Source organism: Sapajus apella, unplaced genomic scaffold (assembly GCF_009761245.1).
Source record: "Sapajus apella isolate SASKATOON/1434 unplaced genomic scaffold, GSC_monkey_1.0 scaffold48, whole genome shotgun sequence".
NCBI lineage: Eukaryota > Metazoa > Chordata > Mammalia > Primates > Cebidae > Sapajus > Sapajus apella.
Window position 1 is genome coordinate 1191968 of NW_022436988.1, and position 19017 is coordinate 1210984.

A 19017-nucleotide genomic window follows, 5' to 3' on the forward strand; every position below is an offset into this window, starting at 1 on the left:
CGCACATCCACTCGCGTCCGCGCACATCGCCCGCGTCCGCGCACATCACCCGCAGCCGCGCACATCCGCCCGCAGCTGCGCAGACCCGTGCCCGTCCGCTAGCACCCGCGCAAATCCGCTCACATCCGCCCGCATTGGCGCACATCCGCCCTCATCCGCGCACGCGCACATCCGTCTACATCAGCGCACTCCCAGGCACGTCCGCCCGCATCTGCGCACATCAGCGTACATCCGCGCACGCGCACGTCCTCCCGCATTGGCGCATATCCAGGCACATCCGCCCGCGTCCGCCCACATCCACGCACATCCAGCCGCATCCGGGCACATCCGCACGCATCTGCACACATCAGCGCACATCCAGGCACACCCGCCCGCATTAGCGCACATCCGCCCGCATCCGCGCACATCCAGGCACATCTGTGGATACCTGCCGGCATCCGCGCACATCGGCCGCATCGACCAACATCCGTTCGCATCGCTCCCCCACCCCGCAGCCGCGCACATCCACCCACATAGGCGCACATCCGTGCACATCCGCCCGCATCCGTGCGCATCGCCACACGCATCCAAGCAGAGAAGGCTCCGGGGGCCGGGGCGCTCAGCCTCCACCTGAACCCACCTGTGAGTTTCCAAGCCGCAGGGGCCGGCGGTGCACTCACCAGGGCTCCCAACACTGGGATCTGCGGACCCACTTGAAGAAGCAGGACTCGCCTTCGTGAAACGAGAAAGGACCAAGCGGAAAAGCAGCAGGTGCCACACCCAGAACAGACCCGGCCGTCCGCAGGGGGACTCTCGCCATGTGCGTGGGTTTGACATGTTTTCTTTTGTTTCCTGGCCTGTATTTTTCACGTCCATGCATTCCTCACTCCTGGTGGGGGGCATCCCTCCCCCACCCAGGCCCCAACCCTCACCCGGCTGCAGAGGCCCGGCAGGGCCATGGGACTCAGGGGGCTCGCTGTCTACAATGGAGCCCCAACCCCGACGGCCTCCTGCCTGTGGAGCGCGTGCACACCACGCACACGGCAGGTGTCCTCTGCACACAGGCTGGGACACAGCGCTGACCTCCCATCCCACGGAGCAGCCAACAGAGGGCCTTGGATTTGCCCTCCCTCCAAACGGCTGGAGACTCGGCCCGAGACCCTGGACTCAGGAAAACACAAGATCCCAAAATTCGCCAGAGAAGAGCCTGGGCAGAGGCTGCAAGAGGCCTCAGGGAAGCACAGACCCCAGGGCCAGGGATGGGGACGGGGAGGGTGCAGGGACGCAGCTCTCCAACATGACATGGACGGCCAGGGCCCCAGAGATGGTCATGAAACCGCTGAGCAATGGCTGGGGAACCCTGGGCTGCGTGGTGGCCAGAGTCCCACTCGCAGTCTTCCCTGCCCCGAGCGCCAGCTTGGGGACCTCAAATCACAAACAGGGACAGAGCACAGCAGCGTGACATCAAACGCCGGCCCGGCTTTGATGTGCGGCTCCTCTAAGGGAGCGGCAGACAGACGGATCAGATTCCCTCGTGCGGGATCTGAGGGAGCGGCTTGTGAACACGTTGTGTGGCGGCTGGCCGAGGGGAGGGGCTGCGGCAATCGGTTCCAGACCTTCTGCGCTGGCCCAGTGCTCAGGAGGACAGGGCCCGGGGGAAATTCCAGCGCCTGAGAAGACACCCCCTCCCCCACGCAGGCCTCTGCAAGTCCCAGTGTCTACAGGGGCAAGACCCAGGGCCTCCTGGGGACCCCAGGCCAGGCCAAGCCACCAGACACCACGCTCCAAAGCCAGAAACGCAAGACGGGGTGCTGTGGCGAGGTTCCGAGGGTGCCTGCTCACAGTGAGGGGCTGGCACAGTCTCACCCACCCTCTGGCCAGCAGAGCTCCTTACTCGGTCAGGGCCAGAAGCCAGCAGGGTGGCCAGGAGGGCAGACACGCCTCTGCGGTTGGCTTTGCGGGCATATTTTTTACGCAGTACAAACCCTGCCCCCCAGAGCCCCACTCCACCCGGGCGCAGCTGTGTGCTGGGGACGAGGCAGTGAGTCTGGAGCCTCGTGTTCATGTCTAGTCTGGGTCTGACAAAGCTAGGTGCAAACACGTGCTGAAGAGGGCCCAGGCAGCCGCAGGCCAGGAACAGAACCAGCAGAGCTGTGGCTGCAGCCAGGAGCCACTCGGCCCGGGGAGGCCCTTGGAGGGCGCCACCCACCACATGACAGCCCAGCCTGAGTGTGTCTCGGAGGAAGGCAGCCTCCAGCCTTCCAAACTCTACTGCCAGGTCCGGACCGGCATGGACAGGGACAGGGCCCGGGCCCAAGAGCTCTGAGCTGGCCAGGCTGCACGCACAGACCCCCTCTGAGTGTGGCCACGGGCTGGTGCTCCCTGGCAGGGCCATGTCCTCACCAGCTGCCCCTTCCTGCAGCCCAGCACACTGAGAGGGCTGTAGAAATCGCCCAGCCTTTTCAGAACCAGCCAAGACATATTCAGCCAGACCCGAGCACTGAGTCATGGATGGGAGCAGAGCGCTGGCAGCCTGGTAGGAGATCTAGCCAGGGGGCCACTCCCACCTGGGGCACCTCTGAGAGAGGGCAAATCCCCTCCATGGCAGAGCTCATGAAGCTGACATTTACAGAAAGTCCACACTGCTCCCTCATGGCCTTCGGATGGAAGTGGCTGAGCCGCCATGAGTTCCCACGGCTCACCCTCGGCATCGGTCCAGGGCAGGGCTCAGTCACCCGTAACGGTCCCAGTTCTCTTCCCGCTCCTCAGCGCGGTCCGTCCACACCCCTGCCTTTCACCACTGCTCCATGGCAACAGGTCCCTACAGGACTCAGGATTCAACCTACGGGACTCGCCTGCCTGCCCCTTGCGGACCACCCAGATGTGCCAAGTGCCGCCCCCCCACCCCACCCCCGAGTCTCAGCGCCACCTCCTGGGCCTCAGGCCTGCTGGCTCTAAACCCACTGAGTGCATCTCCTCGTAGAAAACCCGTTAGCATAATGACCTGGACCCCAGCAAAGATGCTGGTCAGAGAGGTATTCCCATTCCCTCTAGGGGCAGCTCCAGGCGGGCTGTGCACCCCCAGGGCCCGTAGGCAGTGAAATCCTCATTTCCATCTCGCGCATCTCCTATCACGGAAGGTGCACTCCCATCATAAAGAACCCAGGCTCTGACACAGACACACCAGGCAGGTGGAGAACAGTGTCCCCCAGGGCTCAGTGTGGCCGCTCACACCCCTCTGCTGGGCAGGACCTTCAGGCTACAGGGAAAATGGGGAAGCTGGGAGCCAGCAGCCCACAGCCTCCATCTCCTGGCGCCCTCCCTGTGGCAGAGCCCAAGAAGCAGAGCAGAGGAGCCGCCAGTCCACGAGGAGCCGGCCCAGACCGAGACAGTCAAGTGCACGGTACGCGAAGGTTTCAAGGGCTCTGCACCAGCAAAAGCGTGAGATGGCTCACTCTTCACTCGCTACACGTCCAAGAAGGCATATTTTGGGTGTACTGTGTTAATTAAACATATTACTAAAATTGATGACACCTGTTTTTATTTATTTTTTTAATGTGGTTACAAAAAAAAGTGAGTCATTGGCTGGGCACAGTGGCTCACACCTGTCATCCCAGCACTTTGGGAGGCCAAGACAGGTGGATCACCTGAGGTCAGGAGTTCGCGGCCAGCCTGGCCAACATGGTGAAACCCTGTCTCTACTCAAAAAGAAAATTAGCCCGGCGGCGTGGCACGCAGCTGTAATCCCAGCTACTCGGGAGGCTGAGGCAGGAAAACTGCTGAACCCAGGAGGTGAAGGTTGCAGTGAGCCAAGATAGCACCACTGCACTCCAGCCTGGGCAATGGAAAAGAAAAAGTGAGTCACCTCCATGGCCAACACGTGTGGCTCACTGTTATCCCCAAGGCTACTGCTGCTCGGGACACTGTTCAGGCCTGGGCTTCGTGCCACAGTAACTTCCATTCAGTGGAGCTGCAACATCTCAAATATGTGGTGGTCTCCATCCAAGGAAATCACCTGAGGTCCCCAAATACACAAAGCAGGCTCTGTCCCTGGGCAGGCTACCGGCCTGCAGTCCCCAGCCTCGGATCACCCCTTCCAAGCATGGCGCTCACACTGTCCCTGGCTCGAACTTCTTCCAAAACACACGAAGGGAGAAACACCAGCTTCCCGCCTATCCCACTCTGCTGACACCAGGAGTTCCCGAGGCCACCACCCTGCCTCCCTAAGCATCCCAGGCCAGTGCAGGGACACTAGGCACAAGGGAGCCTTGCTCCCTCACCTAGACCTACTGGGGACCAGCCTCCAGCACAGAGCCCACCAGGCACTCCACCCTCACTGTGGGGCTGGCACCACCACCCACCATCCACATCCTGCTCCGTGGCCAGCAATCTCTAGCCTCCAGGACAGAGCTTGGGTCTGAACTTGCAGAAATAAATAAGTAAATTTATTTATCTATTTCTGAGATGGAGTCTCACTCTGTCGCCCAAGCTGGAGTGCAGTGGCATGATCTCAGCTCACTGCAACCTCCGCTCCCTGGGTTCAAGCAATTCTCCTGCCTCAGCCTCCTGAGTAGCTGGGATTACAGGTGACCGCCACCACACCTGGCTAATTTCTGTATTTTTAGTAGAGACAGGGTTTCGCCATATTGGTCAGGCTAGTCTCAAACTCCTGACCTCAGAGGATCTGCCCACCCCGGCCTCCCAAAGTGTTGGAATTAAAGGCTTGAGCTGCCGGTCTGGCCTAGGGATAAAATTTAAAGAAGCCCTATCTTAAATTCTACCTCTGGAATTTACCCTACAGGAGGAACTGGGATGGGTAACCAGGTGCAAAGGCCTCTGGCTGCATGGGCTGCTCCAGCCCTGCCCAGGACGCCCCAAGACACAGGCAGATGCCCCATAACATCCACAGGACACCCACAAGACAGAAGAGCGAGGCTGTGAGTAGCGACAGTGCGGGACTCTTCAGAAAGACGTCCACAGCATATTCATCAGCACCCAGAGCCAGCACCAGTTACTGTACCCCAGGCGTGAGTGTTCACCAAATGGGGTGTACGTGCAGACACACCTGCACACAAACCCACAATACCACACGGCCCAGGGCCACAGGCTGGGGTTTCACCAGACAGCCCATCGCCTCCTGCTGTCACCAGTTCCTTGAAAGAGCTGCCCCACTTGCTCCTGTTTCTTTTTCTCTTTTTTTTTTTTTTTTTTTTTGAGACAAAGTCTCGCTCTGTCACTCTGGCTGGAGTGCAATGGCGCTATCTTGGCTTGCTGCAACCTCCGCCTCCAGGGTTCAAGCGATTCTCCTGCCTCCTGACTAGCTGAGACTATAGGCATGAGCCACCACACTGAGCTAATGTTTGCATTTTTAGTAGAGAAGTGTTTCCGCCACGTTGGCCAGGCTAGTCTTGAACCCCTGAGCTCAAGGGATCCGCCTGTCTCGGCCTCCCAAAGTGCTGGGATTACAGGTGTGAGTCACCGAGCCCAGCCACTCGTTTTTTGTTTTTTTTTTTTGAGATGGAGTTTTGCTCTTGTTGCCTTAGCTGGAGTCCAATGGCGCGATCTCAGCTCACTACAACCTCCACCTCCCAGGTTCAAGCGATTCTCCTTCCTCGGCCTCCCAAGTAGCTGGGATTACAGGCACGTGCCACCACGCCCAGCTAATTTTTGTATTTTTAGTAGAGACAGGGTTTCACCACGTTGGCCAGGCGGGTCACAAACTCCTGACCTCAGGCGATCCACCTGCCTCGGCCTCCCAAAGTGCTGGGGTTACAGGGGTAAGACACTGCCCGGCCCCTTTTTTTTTTTTTTTTAAAGACAGAATTTTGCTCTTGTCATCCAGGCTGGACCCCAATGGCACAATCTCAGCTCACTGCAACCTCCACCTCCTGGGATCAAGTGAATCTTGCTCCTCAGCCTCCCGAGTAGCTGGGAATACAGGCACCATTAGTCTTGGTTAATTTTTGTATTTTTAGTAGAGACAGGGCTTCACCATGTTGGCCAGGCTGGTCTTGAACTCCTAACCTCAGATAATCCACCTGCCTTGCCCTCCCAAAGTGCTGGGATTACAGGCGTGAGCCACCGTGCCCGGCCACCCCTGTTGTTTCTTAAACTAAGTTTCCTACGAAGATTACAAAGTCTGTTGAAGAGGCTTATGCTAGCACAGTGGCGGTCCCACCACCCAGACACCCTCGGCCCCTCCCCAGTGGCAGCCCAGGGCCACTGTGGGCCATTTCCTCATCTCCATCCGGATCTGACGACAGCACAGCACAGCCAGGGAGAATGGCCATCACCACGCACCTACTTACCGCCTGGGGCACCGGCCGGCCCAAGGCATTTCCTTCAGGACTTTCATCTTTCCTGACTTTTACTACCTTCACTGTGTGGGTTTCTTCTTGCCCTCTGCCACCCTTCTCTCAGGAAGCAGCAGAGCTGGGTGCCGAGATCCGCGCTCCTCACCCAGTGCCTACCCAGCACCTGGGGCCGCCCGCCTCCCTGCCTGGCACCATTCCTGCCTCGGGTCCTGCCCACTTCTGCCTGTGGCTTCGTCTTTTCTCACCGGTTCTGTCACTTGTTTTAGTCGAATTTTAGGAGAATGAATTCTGTGCCCATACTTAACCCATTGTCTTCCCCAGAAGACTCCATTCACCCCAACACCTGCTGGGGTGGCTTCCACCCCCAGGACCCCTGACCTCTGCGCCCTCCTCTGTGAATGCAGCACCTGTGCTGTGCAGGTGGCTCCACCGTCAGATGGGGGCAGGCCCAGCCCCGGGGCCACCGAGCATGCCCGACGCGCAGTCACCTTCCCATAGGCTCTGCACTGAGTCCTCAAGACAGGAATGCACCCCGTCCACACACCACCCAGGCACAGGTGGGGAAACCAAGGCCCAGAGACAGCGAGAACTCCCCAGCAAGCCCCAGCCCCGAGTCCCTTCCGTTCTGCTGGCTGAGCCTTTCACAGCATACAAAGATTTCCAGCCCACAATGAAATGACCCAAATTTACAAAGCACCCATTTTTACACATTCAGAAACGAAGTCTCAACCATTAACCGACAGATTACTTTTTTTTTTGAGACAGGGTCTTGTTCTGTCTCCCAGGCTGGAGGGTGATCAGGGCTCACTGCAACCTCCACCTCCCAGGCTAAGACCCTCCCACCTCAGCCTCCGGGGTAGCTGGGCCCGCAGGCGTGCACCACCATGCCTGGCCTAATGTTTCTATTTTTCACTATGTCGCGGAGGCTAGTCTCAAACTCATGAGCTCAAGCAACCCTCCACCCTCGGCCTCCCGAAGTGCTAGGATTACAGGCGTCAACCACTGTTCCTGGCCAGCCAATTACTATTAAGAGGGTTTTCTGGTGGGGCACAGGGCTCACCCCTGTAATCCCAACACTTTGGGAGGCCGAGATGGGAGGATTGCTGGAGCCCACGGGTTCAAGAGCAGCCTAGGCGACCGACATAGTGAGCCCCTTCCTCTTAAAAAAAACAGACTTTCTGGTCCCATCCAGGGGAAGCAAGCATGAGAGCCCTGCCCCCAGCACCAAATGTCTCCCCTTATGCTCCCCAGGCCCCCACAAGGACAGAAGCACATCCCTGCTCTTCTGGGAGGCAGGGCAGGGCCGCTGGACCCAGGAAGCTCAGAACAATGAGCTGTGACCAACCGTCCCTGAGACTACCACTCCCGAACGGCAGCCCACACACCCCTCCTCTTCCAAGGACTGCAAAGCCCAAGAGGCACCACGGTCCAGCACAGAGACTGGGTGTCCAGCTCTGGACCAGACCCAGTGACCCCTGCAGCTTCCCCCATCCGCCCACTGATGCTCACCTGGTCTGTGCAAAATGGCTGAGAAGCTCCCAGAGGGTCTGGCCTGAACAGAAGGTGTCCTGCAACCTGGAACCGTCATCCAGCTGCAAAGCAATGCGAACCTGGAAGGTACAGGACAGGAGAAACGTCCTTAGGAAGAAAGGCGGTGGTTCCGTCTGCACCCCAGACCGGCTCTCCAGACAGAGAGGGCGACAGCTCCTGCCCAGGCCTCTGGGGAGAGACTGACCCCCACGGAGAAGTGCTGCCCTCCTGTGTACTCTGGAGTGAGGGCCATGGAGGCTTCCCCAACAAGGCTGCACCAGCATGTAAGTGTGCATGTGTGTGTGCGACTGTGTGGTGTATGTGCATGTTTGTGGGTGTGCGTGTGTGTGCAGATGTACGTGCATATGTGCGTGGGTGTGTGTGGGTGTGCATGTGTGTGCATATGCGGATGTGTGCGCACGTGTGCGTGGGTGTGTATGGATGTGTGGGTGTATGTGCATGTGTGCGGGTGGGTGTGTGCGGGTGTATGTGAATGTGTACACGTGTGTGTCGGTGTTATGTAGATATGTGTGCAGGTACGTGTGGGTGTGCATGTGTGTGCATGGGCGTGTACGGGTGTATGTGCACGTATATGTGTGTGCCTGTGTGTGTGGGTGTGTGCAGACGCCACAGGAGGAAGCTGTGTTGGAGACACTCCTCCTGCCTAGTGGGGCCTTGGAAAGATTGCACCTCCACTGAGCCTGACCGCAGCCTCAGGAGAGACCCTGAGCTAAGCTGCTCCCAGACTCTGGACCCTTAGAAGCCACGAGACAGTAAATGTTTGCGGCTACGCCTCAACACACCAACTTTTGTTTTGTTTTGCTTCTTGAGATGAGTCTCACTCTGTCACCCAGACTGGAATGTGGTGCTGTGATCTTGGCTCACTACAACCTCCGCCTCCCAGGTTCAAGCGATTCTCCTACCTCAGCCTCCCAAGTAGCTGGGATTACAGGCACCCACCACCACGCCCGGCTAATTTTTGTATTTTTAGTAGAGATGGGGTTTCACCATGTTGGCCAGGCTGGTGGCAAACTCCTGACCTCAAGTGATCTGCCCACCTTGGCCTCCCAAAGTGCTGGGATGACAGGTGCGAGCCACCGCACCCGGCCCACATGCCAACTTTTGGTTGGGCACAATGGCTCATGCCTGTAATCCCAGCACTATGGGAGGCTGACGTGAGAGGATCACTTGAGCCCAGGATTTCAAGACCAGCCTGGGGCAAACCCTAAGCCCTGCAGTGTCTCATCTGAGAAACGAAGGAGCTGCCCGGCCAGCAACCATGCAGTGCTTCTGGCTCTTAGCATTCTGGACAATTCTATGTACGGAATGTCAGGCTGGTGGGTGAATGCTTCCAACGCCCTGAGCCAGGTAGGGCACAAATGACCCACCAAAAAGAAAGAAAAACTTTCACACGAAGAATGGGACTTTAGGCCAGTGCAGTGGCTCACTGGTAGTGCCTGTAATCCCAGCACTTTTAGAGGCTGAGGTAGGCGGACCCAGGATGTCAGGAGTTCGAGACTAACCTGACCAACATGGTAAAACCCCGTGTTAAAAACACAAAAAAATGTGTTGGGCGTTGTTTCCGGCGTCCGTAAGCCCAGCTACTAGGGAGGCCAAGGCATGAGAACTGCTTGAGCCCAGGAGGCGGAGGTCGCAGTGAGCCAGGATGGCGCCACTACACTCCAGCCTGGGTGACAGAGCGAGATCTGTCAGGGAAAAAAAGAAAGCATGAGGTGCTCATGTTCAGTTGCCAGCTTTCGAAGAAGAGAAAATTGCTCGGGCCCAACGTAGGGAAGGCAGAATTAGTGCTAAGACTCATGTCCCTCCTTCCCCAGCAACCCCCACACCCCCTGTGCCCGGCCAGCTAAATACCTCCCATACCACACAGTCACCCTCCCCAGAGCACCACCCACCATGTTCTCGGGCCCCTCACGGCTCCGGGAGGCGGGCACCATCTCCAGCTTGGCATTATTGGGTAGGTTGGCAAATCTCCACTGGAGAGAAAGATCGAGCACGCTCCTCTGAAACCTGCAAGACAGACCGGAGCCCACTCGCTGCCCTGCAGACCCTGACACGCCCCACCATCCACGGCAAATGGCAGCTCCCCGAGAGCAGGACCACCTCATCTACAGTGGCACAAGGCGGGACGTGACTATATAGGGCGTCACGCACACAGAAGGGAGCAGGGAAAAGGGAGAAGCGAGCCTTGGACGGACACGTTGAGGGGCCGCCCCTCCAGAGTCTGGGGTGCTGATGCCCCAGGGCAAATGCTCAGAAAACACACAGAAAGTCTGGGTGGTGAACGCTGCCACGCTCGAGAAGCTGAAGTGTCACAGCCCCCGGCCGTCACAGCTGGAGCCGCCACAGTAAAGCCGGCTGCCCGAGTCCCTCCGCTTTCACCTCCGCCACCAGCCGGCGTGGCCACCCACCACTCCTGCTCCCGCCCCCCTCCAAATGGGGCCACAACCCAAGAGAAGCAACAGAAAGCCCACATGTGGGCCAGGCGCGGTGGCTCACGCCTGTAATCCCAGCACCTTGGGAGGCCGAGGCAGGTGGATCCGTTGAGGTCAGTAGTTGGAGACCAGCTATTTTTAGTCTCTACTAAAAATACAAAAGTTAACTGGGCATGATGGTGGGCGCCTACAGTCCCAGCTGCTGGGAGGCTGAGGCAGGAGAATCACTTGAACCCAGGAGGTGGGTTGAACCCGGGGTTGCAGTGAGCTGAAATCACCCTACTGCACTCCAGCCTGGATGACAGAGCAAGATTCTGTCTCAAGAAAAAAAGAAAATCCCAACTGCTGCATAGCCCTGATCTTCAAGGGGACCACCGGCCAGTCGGTCACCCAAAGAACAAGCAAGAGACTACTCATGCCTCTCACAGGTCAGGCTCTGACTCTGTTTTTGAGACAGGGTCTCACTTTGTTCCCCAGGGTGGAGCGCAGCAGAGCAAACAGAACACACTGTAACCTCGACCTCTCAGGCCCAAGCTCCCCTCCCACCTCAGCCTCTTGAGTAGCTAGGACTATAGGTGTGCACCACAAATCCTGGCTCATTTTCTTATCTTTTGCAGAGACGGGAATCTTGCTGTGTTGCCCAGGCTAGTCACAAACTCCTGAACCCAAGCAGTCCTTCCACCTCAGCATCCTGGCATGCTGGAATTGCAGGTATGAGCCAACGAGCAACCTATTTTCACTCTTTTTTTAAGAGACAGGGTTTCACTCTCTCACCCAGTGGCATAGTCATATCTGAGCTCTGTTTTTAACAAAAGTTTAGAAAAAAGGAAAAAAACTCCAGGGCTGAGGGGAGAACACACATGAAATCTGAATATACTTGGCCCGGCACGGCAGCTCATGCCTGTAATCCCAGCACTCTGGGAAGCCAATGCGGGAGGATCATCTGAGGTCAGGAGTTCAAGACCAGCCTAACCAATGTGGTGAAAACCTGTCTCTGCTAAAAATACAAAAATTAGCGGGACATGGTAGCGGTTGCCTGTAGTCCCAGCTACTCAGGAGGCGGAGGCAAGAGAATTGCTTGGACCTGAGAGGCAGAAGCTGCAGTGAGCCAAGATCAAATCGTGCGCTCCCACTCCGGCCCAGGCAATGGAAGGAAGGAAGGAAGGAGGGAGTGAGGGAAAGAAAGGGAAGAAAGAGAAGAAAGGAGGGAAGAAAGAAAGAAAGAAAAAAGGTTGGCCCTCCCCTTTGGAAATGCAAGCTGCCACTGGAAACAATTAGAAAACAGAGTTTAGAAAGTTCGAGGATGTCTAGAAGAATTAACAGAGAACAAACTTTGCTATCGATCTTTTATACTGGCCAGAAGTCACTCTGGAAATTGCCACATGAAATATCTAGGGCAAGACAGGATAGCAGATCGGGGGAACCTGAGGGCAGGCAGACTGGGAACCGTGGAGGGGACGGGGCAGTGTCCCCGCATGGAGCCGTGTTCGGGGCACTGCCTCAGCAGAGGAAAAGGAGACCAGGAAACACTGCAATGGTGCTGCAGGAGACCTGCCTCAAAGTCGCACTCACTGGCTCCCACTACACACCATCACACAGATCATGGGCAGGTGAGCCGTCAGAAATAAAAATGAGGCCAGCCACGGTGGCTCATGCCTGTAATCCCAGCACTCTGGGAGGCAAGGCGGGCGGAGCACTTGAGGTCAGGAGTTCGAGAACAGCCTAGCCAACATGGTGAAACCATCTCTACTAAAAATACAAAAATTAGCCGGGCATGGCACGTGCCTGTAATTCCAGGTACTCAGGAGGCTGAGGCACAAGAATCGCTTGAACCCGGGAGGCAGAGACTGCGGTAAGCCGAGACTGTGCCAGTGCACCCCAGCCTAGGTGACAGAGCAAGACTTTTCAAACAAAATGGCCAGGCGAGGTGACTCACGCCTGTAATCCCAACACTTTGGGAGGTCAAGGCGGGTGGATCACCTGAGGTCAGGAGTTCGACACCATTCTGACCAACATGGTGAAACCCTGTCTCTGCTAAAAATACAAAAAGTAACCAGCCTGGCCAAGATGGTGAAACCTTGTCTCTACTAAAAATACAAAAATTAGCCAGGTGTAGTGGCAGATGTCTGTAATCCCAGCTGCTTGGGAGGCTGAGGCAGAGAAGTGCTTGAACCCGGGAGGCATAGGATGCACTGAGCCAAGATAGCGCCACTGCACTACAGCCTGAGTGACGGAGTGAGACTCCCTCTCAAAAAAAAAAAAAAAAATTAGCTGGGCATGACGGTGTGTGCCTGTAATCGCAGCTGCTCGGGAGGCTGAGGCAGGAGAATTACGTGAACCTGGGAGGCGGAGGTAGCAATGAGCCGAGATCGCACCACTGTACTACTGGCTGGGTGACAGAGCGAGACTCTCTCAAAAAAAAATAATAAAATAGGCCAGGTGCGGAGGCTCACACCTGTAGTCCCAGCACTTCGGAGGAGGCCAAGGCAGGCAGATCACTGGATCAGGAGTTGGAGACGAGCCTGACCAACATGGTGAAATCCTGTCTCTACTGAAAATACATAAATTAGCTGAGTGTGGTGGCAGGCACCCGTAATTCCAGCTGCTCAGGAGGCCGACGAACGAGAATTGCTTGAACCTGGGAGGCAGAGGCTGCAGTGAGCTGAGATCGTACCACTGCACTCCAGCCTGGGTGACAGAGTGAGACTCCATTTCAAAAATAATAATAAAAAAGAAATAAAAATGAAACCCTAAGCCCCCTAACCAACAGAACTGGCCTCCTCTTGGCCCAGGGGTCTCCATAAACCTTGAAGCTGAGTTCCTGGCCATGAATGGGTGTGAGGTCAGACACACCTACGGGCTTTCTTCCCTAAGGGATAAACAGAAAGCAACCCTTCCAGAGACTCCCCGGCTGGTATCTGACAATGGCCAACCTCCAGCCAGGCCCTTCTCTCTTGCACTTCTTCAAAACAACCCACAGGTATTTCTTCCTGATAAGAGACCACCAACCAGGGAGTGGTTCTGGCATAGTGAGGGTTTTTGTGCCCTCTGGTTTGCCACGTTTTTCTTTTACTGATTTATTTATTTACTGTTTTTTGTAGAGACAGGGTTTCACTATGTTCCCAGGCTGGCCTAGAATTTCTGGACTCAAGCAATTATCCACCTTGGGCTCCCAAAGTGCTGGGATTACAAGCACGAGCCACTTCACCCAGCGTGCTTCACCTTTAACTTCAGAGGCCAAAAGTTCCACCCTCAGGTCACACTAGCGCTGCCATTTTTTAAACACAGGACCCGTGGAGAGGCATGAAGCTCAATTGTGCGTGTGCACAGTTCTCCTTTCAAGAATCTCACGATCCTCCCACAGCGTATTAAGTACATCTGTATCAGCCACCCCATCCGGTGTAAACACCTGTCTTATTCTTCCCTGTCTCCAAGCGTCTGCTTCCGGCTTCTGGCTGACGGCTACACTTCCCAGCCTGTTAGAATGGCCACCCTTCAGGATGCAACCCAAATGTATTAACCTCATTCTTCAGTTGACCACAAACTGGGGAAGGATGGTGTGGGGTCTGAGGCAGGATACTCAAGACCACCTAGCACTCAGAGCACAGGTCCTGGGACTCTCACGCAGTCCAGACACAGGGTGGACGACTGGAATGACTTGGCAAGTATCACCCCTAAGAAACTCCTCCCAGGAGAGCCCCATAAGACAGGGTCGGCAAGGCCGGTAAGGCAGGCTCCTGCCCTCTGCCCCCAATATTAGGACAACAGTACTGTGAAAACAGGTCTCCCCTGTAATCCCACCAATGTTGAAGGCCAAGGCGGGCAGATCGCCTGAGGTCAGGAGTTCAAGACCAGCCTGGCCAACATGGTGAAACCCCGTCTCTACTAAAAATACAAAAATTATCTGGGCGTGGTAGCTGAGGCAGGAGAATCACTTGAACCCAGGAGGCAGAGGTTGCAATGAGCCAAGACCACGCCACCGTGCACACCAGCTTGGGCAACAAGAGTGAAACCCTGTCTCAAAAAAAAAAAAGAAAGGGAAAAAAAAAAATAAAGTAAAAAGCTTCACATGTAGGATAGACACACAAATCCTATCCATATGAGGGCTCTGACCCTTCTGCTGTCTCAGACTCTGAGAATCTGGCAGAAGCCCTCTCTTAGGAATAATACCCCCACACAGAAGTAATTCCAGGGGCTGTGAGACCACAGGGATCTCCCTGCAGTTTTCAGGGTATCTTATTTCTCCATGGTCAGCTCTTCCCCTCAGAGCCCCACTGGGAACTTACACAACCAAATGCAATAAAACCTAGAGGGAGGCCGGGTGCGGTGGCTCAAGCCTGTAATCCCAGCACTTTGGGAGGCCGAGGCGGGTGGATCACGAGGTCAAGAGATCGAGACCATCCTGGTCAACATGGTGAAACCCCGTCGCTACTAAAAATACAAAAAATTAGCTGGGCATGGTGGTGTGTGCCTGTAATCCCAGCTACTCAGGAGGCTAAGGCAGGAGAATTCCCTGAACCCAGGAGGCGGAGGTTGCGGTGAGCCGAGATCGCACCATTGCACTCCAGCCTGGGTAACATGAGTGAAACTCCGTCTCAAAAAAAAAAAAAAAAAAAAACCCTAGAGGGGGTTGAACGGTGCCCCCCAAAACTCATGGGTCTATGTCCTCTGACCATCTTCTTGGATATCCTGGTCTTTGGAGATGTCATGATAAACCACCCTAGATTATATAAGGGGACCCTAATCCAGTGACAAGGGTCTTCTAAAGACACAGAAAACGGGAAAATTCCACAAGGAATCAGAGGCAGAGAGCAATGCGGCCACAAGCCGAGGACACTTGGAGCCATCAGAAGCCAGAAGAGGCAGGAAGGATTCTCCCTCAGGGCAATCGGAGAGAGTGTGGCCCAAGGGTCTCCAGAGCTGGGAGGGAATATATGATGACTGTTTAAAACCACCGCGCGGCTCTTCCAAGTGAGAGCCAGTATGTTCAGGGGGCAGGGGCACAGATACACTCAGACCCTGCTTGCTGAGCTGGGGCAAACTCACTTCAGATCATATTCACAGGGGTTGAAGTCCTGCCGCCGGCACGTGTCCTCCAGAACCTAGGGGTGAGATGAAAGGACGGTGAACTGCTGAGTGGGCCGGGCTGGCGGGCGCAGTGGGGCAGGCCAGCCAAGGGCACTCAGCTTCCTGGCAAGCCAGATGGCTCTGCCCAGGCAAAGCCAAGCACAAACCACACTATGGACGGTCCCCACAACAGCCGCGGGCGTCCCTCCCTTCCTCGCTGTCTCCGCTTTGCAGGGAGGCTCCATTCAGGGTTCCCCGGCGGCAAGCAACACCAGGATCTTCCTGGCACACACTCTGGGATCTCCCCCCATGAAGTTCAAACCCTGTAGTTCTGCAGCCCTGCCCAGCAGAGGCTACCCCTGGCTCTGGCACGGTTCTGTGCACCTGCTCCCACAGCCTGCACCGCCTCCGCCCCTCTTCTCCAGCAGCCAAAGCCGTGGCGCTGGCACCAGAGGGTCCGGCGCAGCCTCCGCCGGAGCGCCGCACTTCTGCGCTCTGCACGCCCGGCACCAACAGCCTCCCAGCCGCGCCCTCCACCTGTGCAGGCCCCGCCGCCCCACGCCGTGGGCCGCTCCCGCAGACTACGCGTTGTGTGCACTTTGGCTCCTCAAGGTCCCCAACGCAGCAGGGGCTCAATTAATATTTTATATTTAATGGATTCGAGGTCACAAGCTGCCCGAGTAAAAGTGCACTGCATGACTCGGCAAAAATCGCTTCCACGCCCCACGGCCAGGACATCAGCCACCGCGCAACCCGGGCTCCCACCCCGGGGCACGCCCCGGGATGGGAACGCGGGTCTGGGGCTCCTCTTCCCTCTTCCCCGCGCCCTCGCGAGCTGGGCTCAGCCGGGCGCCCAGGACTCCAAGGGGGGTGACACGCGGCACCGGCCCTGCCGCACCCCGGGGGCTGCACCCGCCCCGCTCCGCCCCCATACGAGACCCCCGGGACCCCCGCGGAAGCGCAGGTGCCCACGAGCAGGGGGCGGGGACGCCGCGCCGGAGTCAGTTCATTGGCCGCCGCAGGCCCCGCCCCTAAGGACCCGGACGCCGACCGCAGGGGGCGGGGCCTCGGCGCGGCACCCCCAACCCGCCCACCCGTTCGCTTCGCGCCGGTGGCCGCACCTGAAGCAGCACGGTGCTCGGCGTCACCTTTACCGTGTGGCGCCGGCCGTTCGGGGCCAGCACCGACACCGCGGAGCCTCCGCCACCTGCCGGGGCCGCCATCTTCCGCTCACGTGACCCGCCGCCGCCCGGCGTCAGACAACTTTATCGGCAACAGCCGGGACGCGCAGCCACGCGGCCGGGGGGCGGGGCCGGAGCGCGCTTCCGCGTCCTGCCTGGCCCCGCCCACGGCGGCCCCGCCCCGCCCTGGAGCCGCTGAAGCCCGCGCGGGACCCGGCGACCCGGGTGGCGCTGCCGACCTCTGCCCCCGGGAAGCGCGGCTCGGATGGGCTCGCCGGGGCCAGGCTGGGCCGGAGCTGGGGGCGCGGTAACCCGCAGTGAGCGGCACTGAGCCCCGGGGCCCCAGCGGCCCGCGCTCGCCCGGCCTCGGTTCGTCCCGTCCCCACGTCGGTGCCCTGCTCTCCCCCACCGTCCCGGCTGCCTCGGCTCTGGCACCTGAGCCTCTTCCCGGCCCACCTGTCCCTGTGCTCAGCGTCCCCCTCCTGACCTTATGGGATGGGGCAGGCCCCCCACCCCTGTACGGATCCTTCCTGGCTGTTGGGGCTCGTGGCCCTCCAGTCCAGGCCTTATTTCCCTCATCCTAGAATGGCAGTGAAATACCTGGCAGCCCTGGGGCTGCTGCGATGGTCCCTAAACCTGAGGGTAGGTAAGGCGGGACACCGGGTCCAGAATCATGGGGTGGGCGCACTTGAGTCTCACCGGAGCTCTTGCGGGCCCACCAGCACTCGAGGACCCCCCGCGCTAATGCCATGCCGAACAGGGGCTTGGTGGAAGCCTCGGAAACCGCACCCCATCCGCAGCCGCCGCAGAAGGGATGGCACCTGGCCTCACTGCCACCAGGGCCACGTGCTGCCAGCTCCCGTCCTCCAGCCGGAGCTGCCTTCCTGACCCGCAGCCCTGTGCTTAGCTCCCAGCACCTGGGCCACTCATGGACGGCACATGCACGTGTTTCCCTGCCCCCAGCCTGGGACTTGGCTAAATTCTCTCCACGGCTCAGCCCTCCCTGGTGCTCCCCTCTCCATGGGCCTGCCTGTCTCTGTGGGCTTCTGGCCAGGACTCAGATGCACAGAAGCCTGTGGAAGGGGGAACTGGTGCCCTTGTCAGTCCTTATGCTTCATTTGACTGAGACAGGGTCTCCCTCTGTGGCCCAGACTTGAGTGCAGTGCTGTGATCACAGCTCACTGCAGCCTCCAACTCCTGGGCTCAAGCAGTCCTCCTGCCTTGGCCTCCTGGGTAGCTGGAAACCAGGTGCAAACCATGCTTGGCTAATTTTTATTGTTGTTGCTGTTGTTGAGATGGACTTTCACTCTTGTCGCCCAGGCTGGAGTGCAGTGGCTCGATCTCAGCTCACCGCAACCTCCGCCTCCCAGGTTCAAGTGATTCTCCTGCTTCAGCCTCCCGAGTAGCTGGGATTACAGGCACCCACACCACGCCCGGCTAGTTTTTGTATTTTTAGTAGAGATTGGGCTTCACCGTGTTGGCCAGGCTGGTCTAGAACTCCTGACCTCCTGTGATCTGCCCACCTCAGCCTCCCACAGTGCTGGGATGACAGGTGTGAGCCACCGCGCCCGCAGTTATTGCTGAGTCTAAGGACACCTCCTCTGCCTGGGTGCTCTCTTACCTTCCTGCTGATGACACATCCACATCACACACACAACTGTATGCAGACAAACATGGACACCTATGTACACTGGAGAAAACTGGGGAGAGCCCCACATTAGCCACAGTCCTCCCAGCCAGCCAGACTCCCATGCCCTGTGCAACCTCAGAGACTCACTGAGCCACACATCTCCTGGTGGGGGTGTTTCAGTTTTTCAGAGGCATTTTTGAAGTATCTGGTCCTGTTTTCCTTAGACCGTCCCACGGTCTGGATCCTTGCTTAGACATTTGGGGCAATGATGAGGGGAGGTAACAAGTCAGCAGGAGGTACAGGACATCAGTGTGGCCATGAGTAAAGTGGTTTAACCAGTTGGTCAAGTTCAATTCTGCTACATTCCTCCATGGTCAAGCTCCCTTGCTCCTTATGGAGTAATTAAGGCATCTGTGAGGCAATTCTCCGAGACCACAAATATCAAGATTTTCCCGAGGCCGGGCGCGGTGGCTCAAGCCTGTAATCCCAGCACTTTGGGAGGCCGAGGCGGGTGGATCACGAGGTCAAGAGATCGAGACCATCCTGGTCAACATGGTGAAACCCCGTCTCTACTAAAAATACAAAAAATTAGCTGGGCATGGTGGTGCGTGCCTGTAATCCCAGCTACTCAGGAGGCTGAGGCAGGAGAATTGCCTGAACCCAGGAGGCAGAGGTTGCGGTGAGCCGAGATCGCGCCATTGCACTCCAGCCTGGGTAACATGAGTGAAACTGCGTCTCAAAAAAAAAAAAAAAAAAAAAAAAAGATTTTCCAATAACCATTTGCCCAACAGTTTTAGCATCGGTTAATGAGTAGATTCATTGTTACATTTACAGCTGCAAGTTTATTCCCAATAAACTTCCCA

General features: G+C 57.4%; 1 protein-coding gene and 1 long non-coding RNA gene across 10 annotated transcripts in view; one reads left to right on the forward strand and one right to left on the reverse strand.

Annotated features, from left to right (window-relative positions):
• The window catches only part of ASPSCR1 (ASPSCR1 tether for SLC2A4, UBX domain containing), a 40082-nt gene extending 22738 nt beyond the window's left edge, over window positions 1-17344 (reverse strand). For 5 of the 9 annotated variants that reach the window (XR_004257698.1, XM_032241269.1, XM_032241266.1 and 2 more), the window contains exons 1-4: window positions 16465-16659; window positions 15323-15378; window positions 9737-9851; window positions 7803-7903 (exon numbers count right to left, since the gene is read on the reverse strand). Coding sequence is in view for 8 of the 9 variants with exons in the window: in XM_032241269.1 (XP_032097160.1) it covers window positions 7803-7903; window positions 9737-9851; window positions 15323-15378; window positions 16465-16566 (374 nt within the window). In the remaining variant the exon portion in view is untranslated. Of the gene's footprint in view, window positions 1-619; window positions 2752-7802; window positions 7904-9736; window positions 9852-12798; window positions 12818-15322; window positions 15379-16464; window positions 16660-17223 lie in introns of those variants that run through there. The other 4 variants (XM_032241272.1, XM_032241270.1, XM_032241271.1 and 1 more) reach the window with 4 other exon arrangements.
• On the forward strand, window positions 714-3507 carry LOC116525483. Its single transcript, XR_004257699.1, has 2 exons — window positions 714-799; window positions 2749-3507. It is a non-coding gene; the product is annotated as an uncharacterized LOC116525483 (long non-coding RNA).
• Window positions 17345-19017: the final 1673 nt, after the last annotated feature.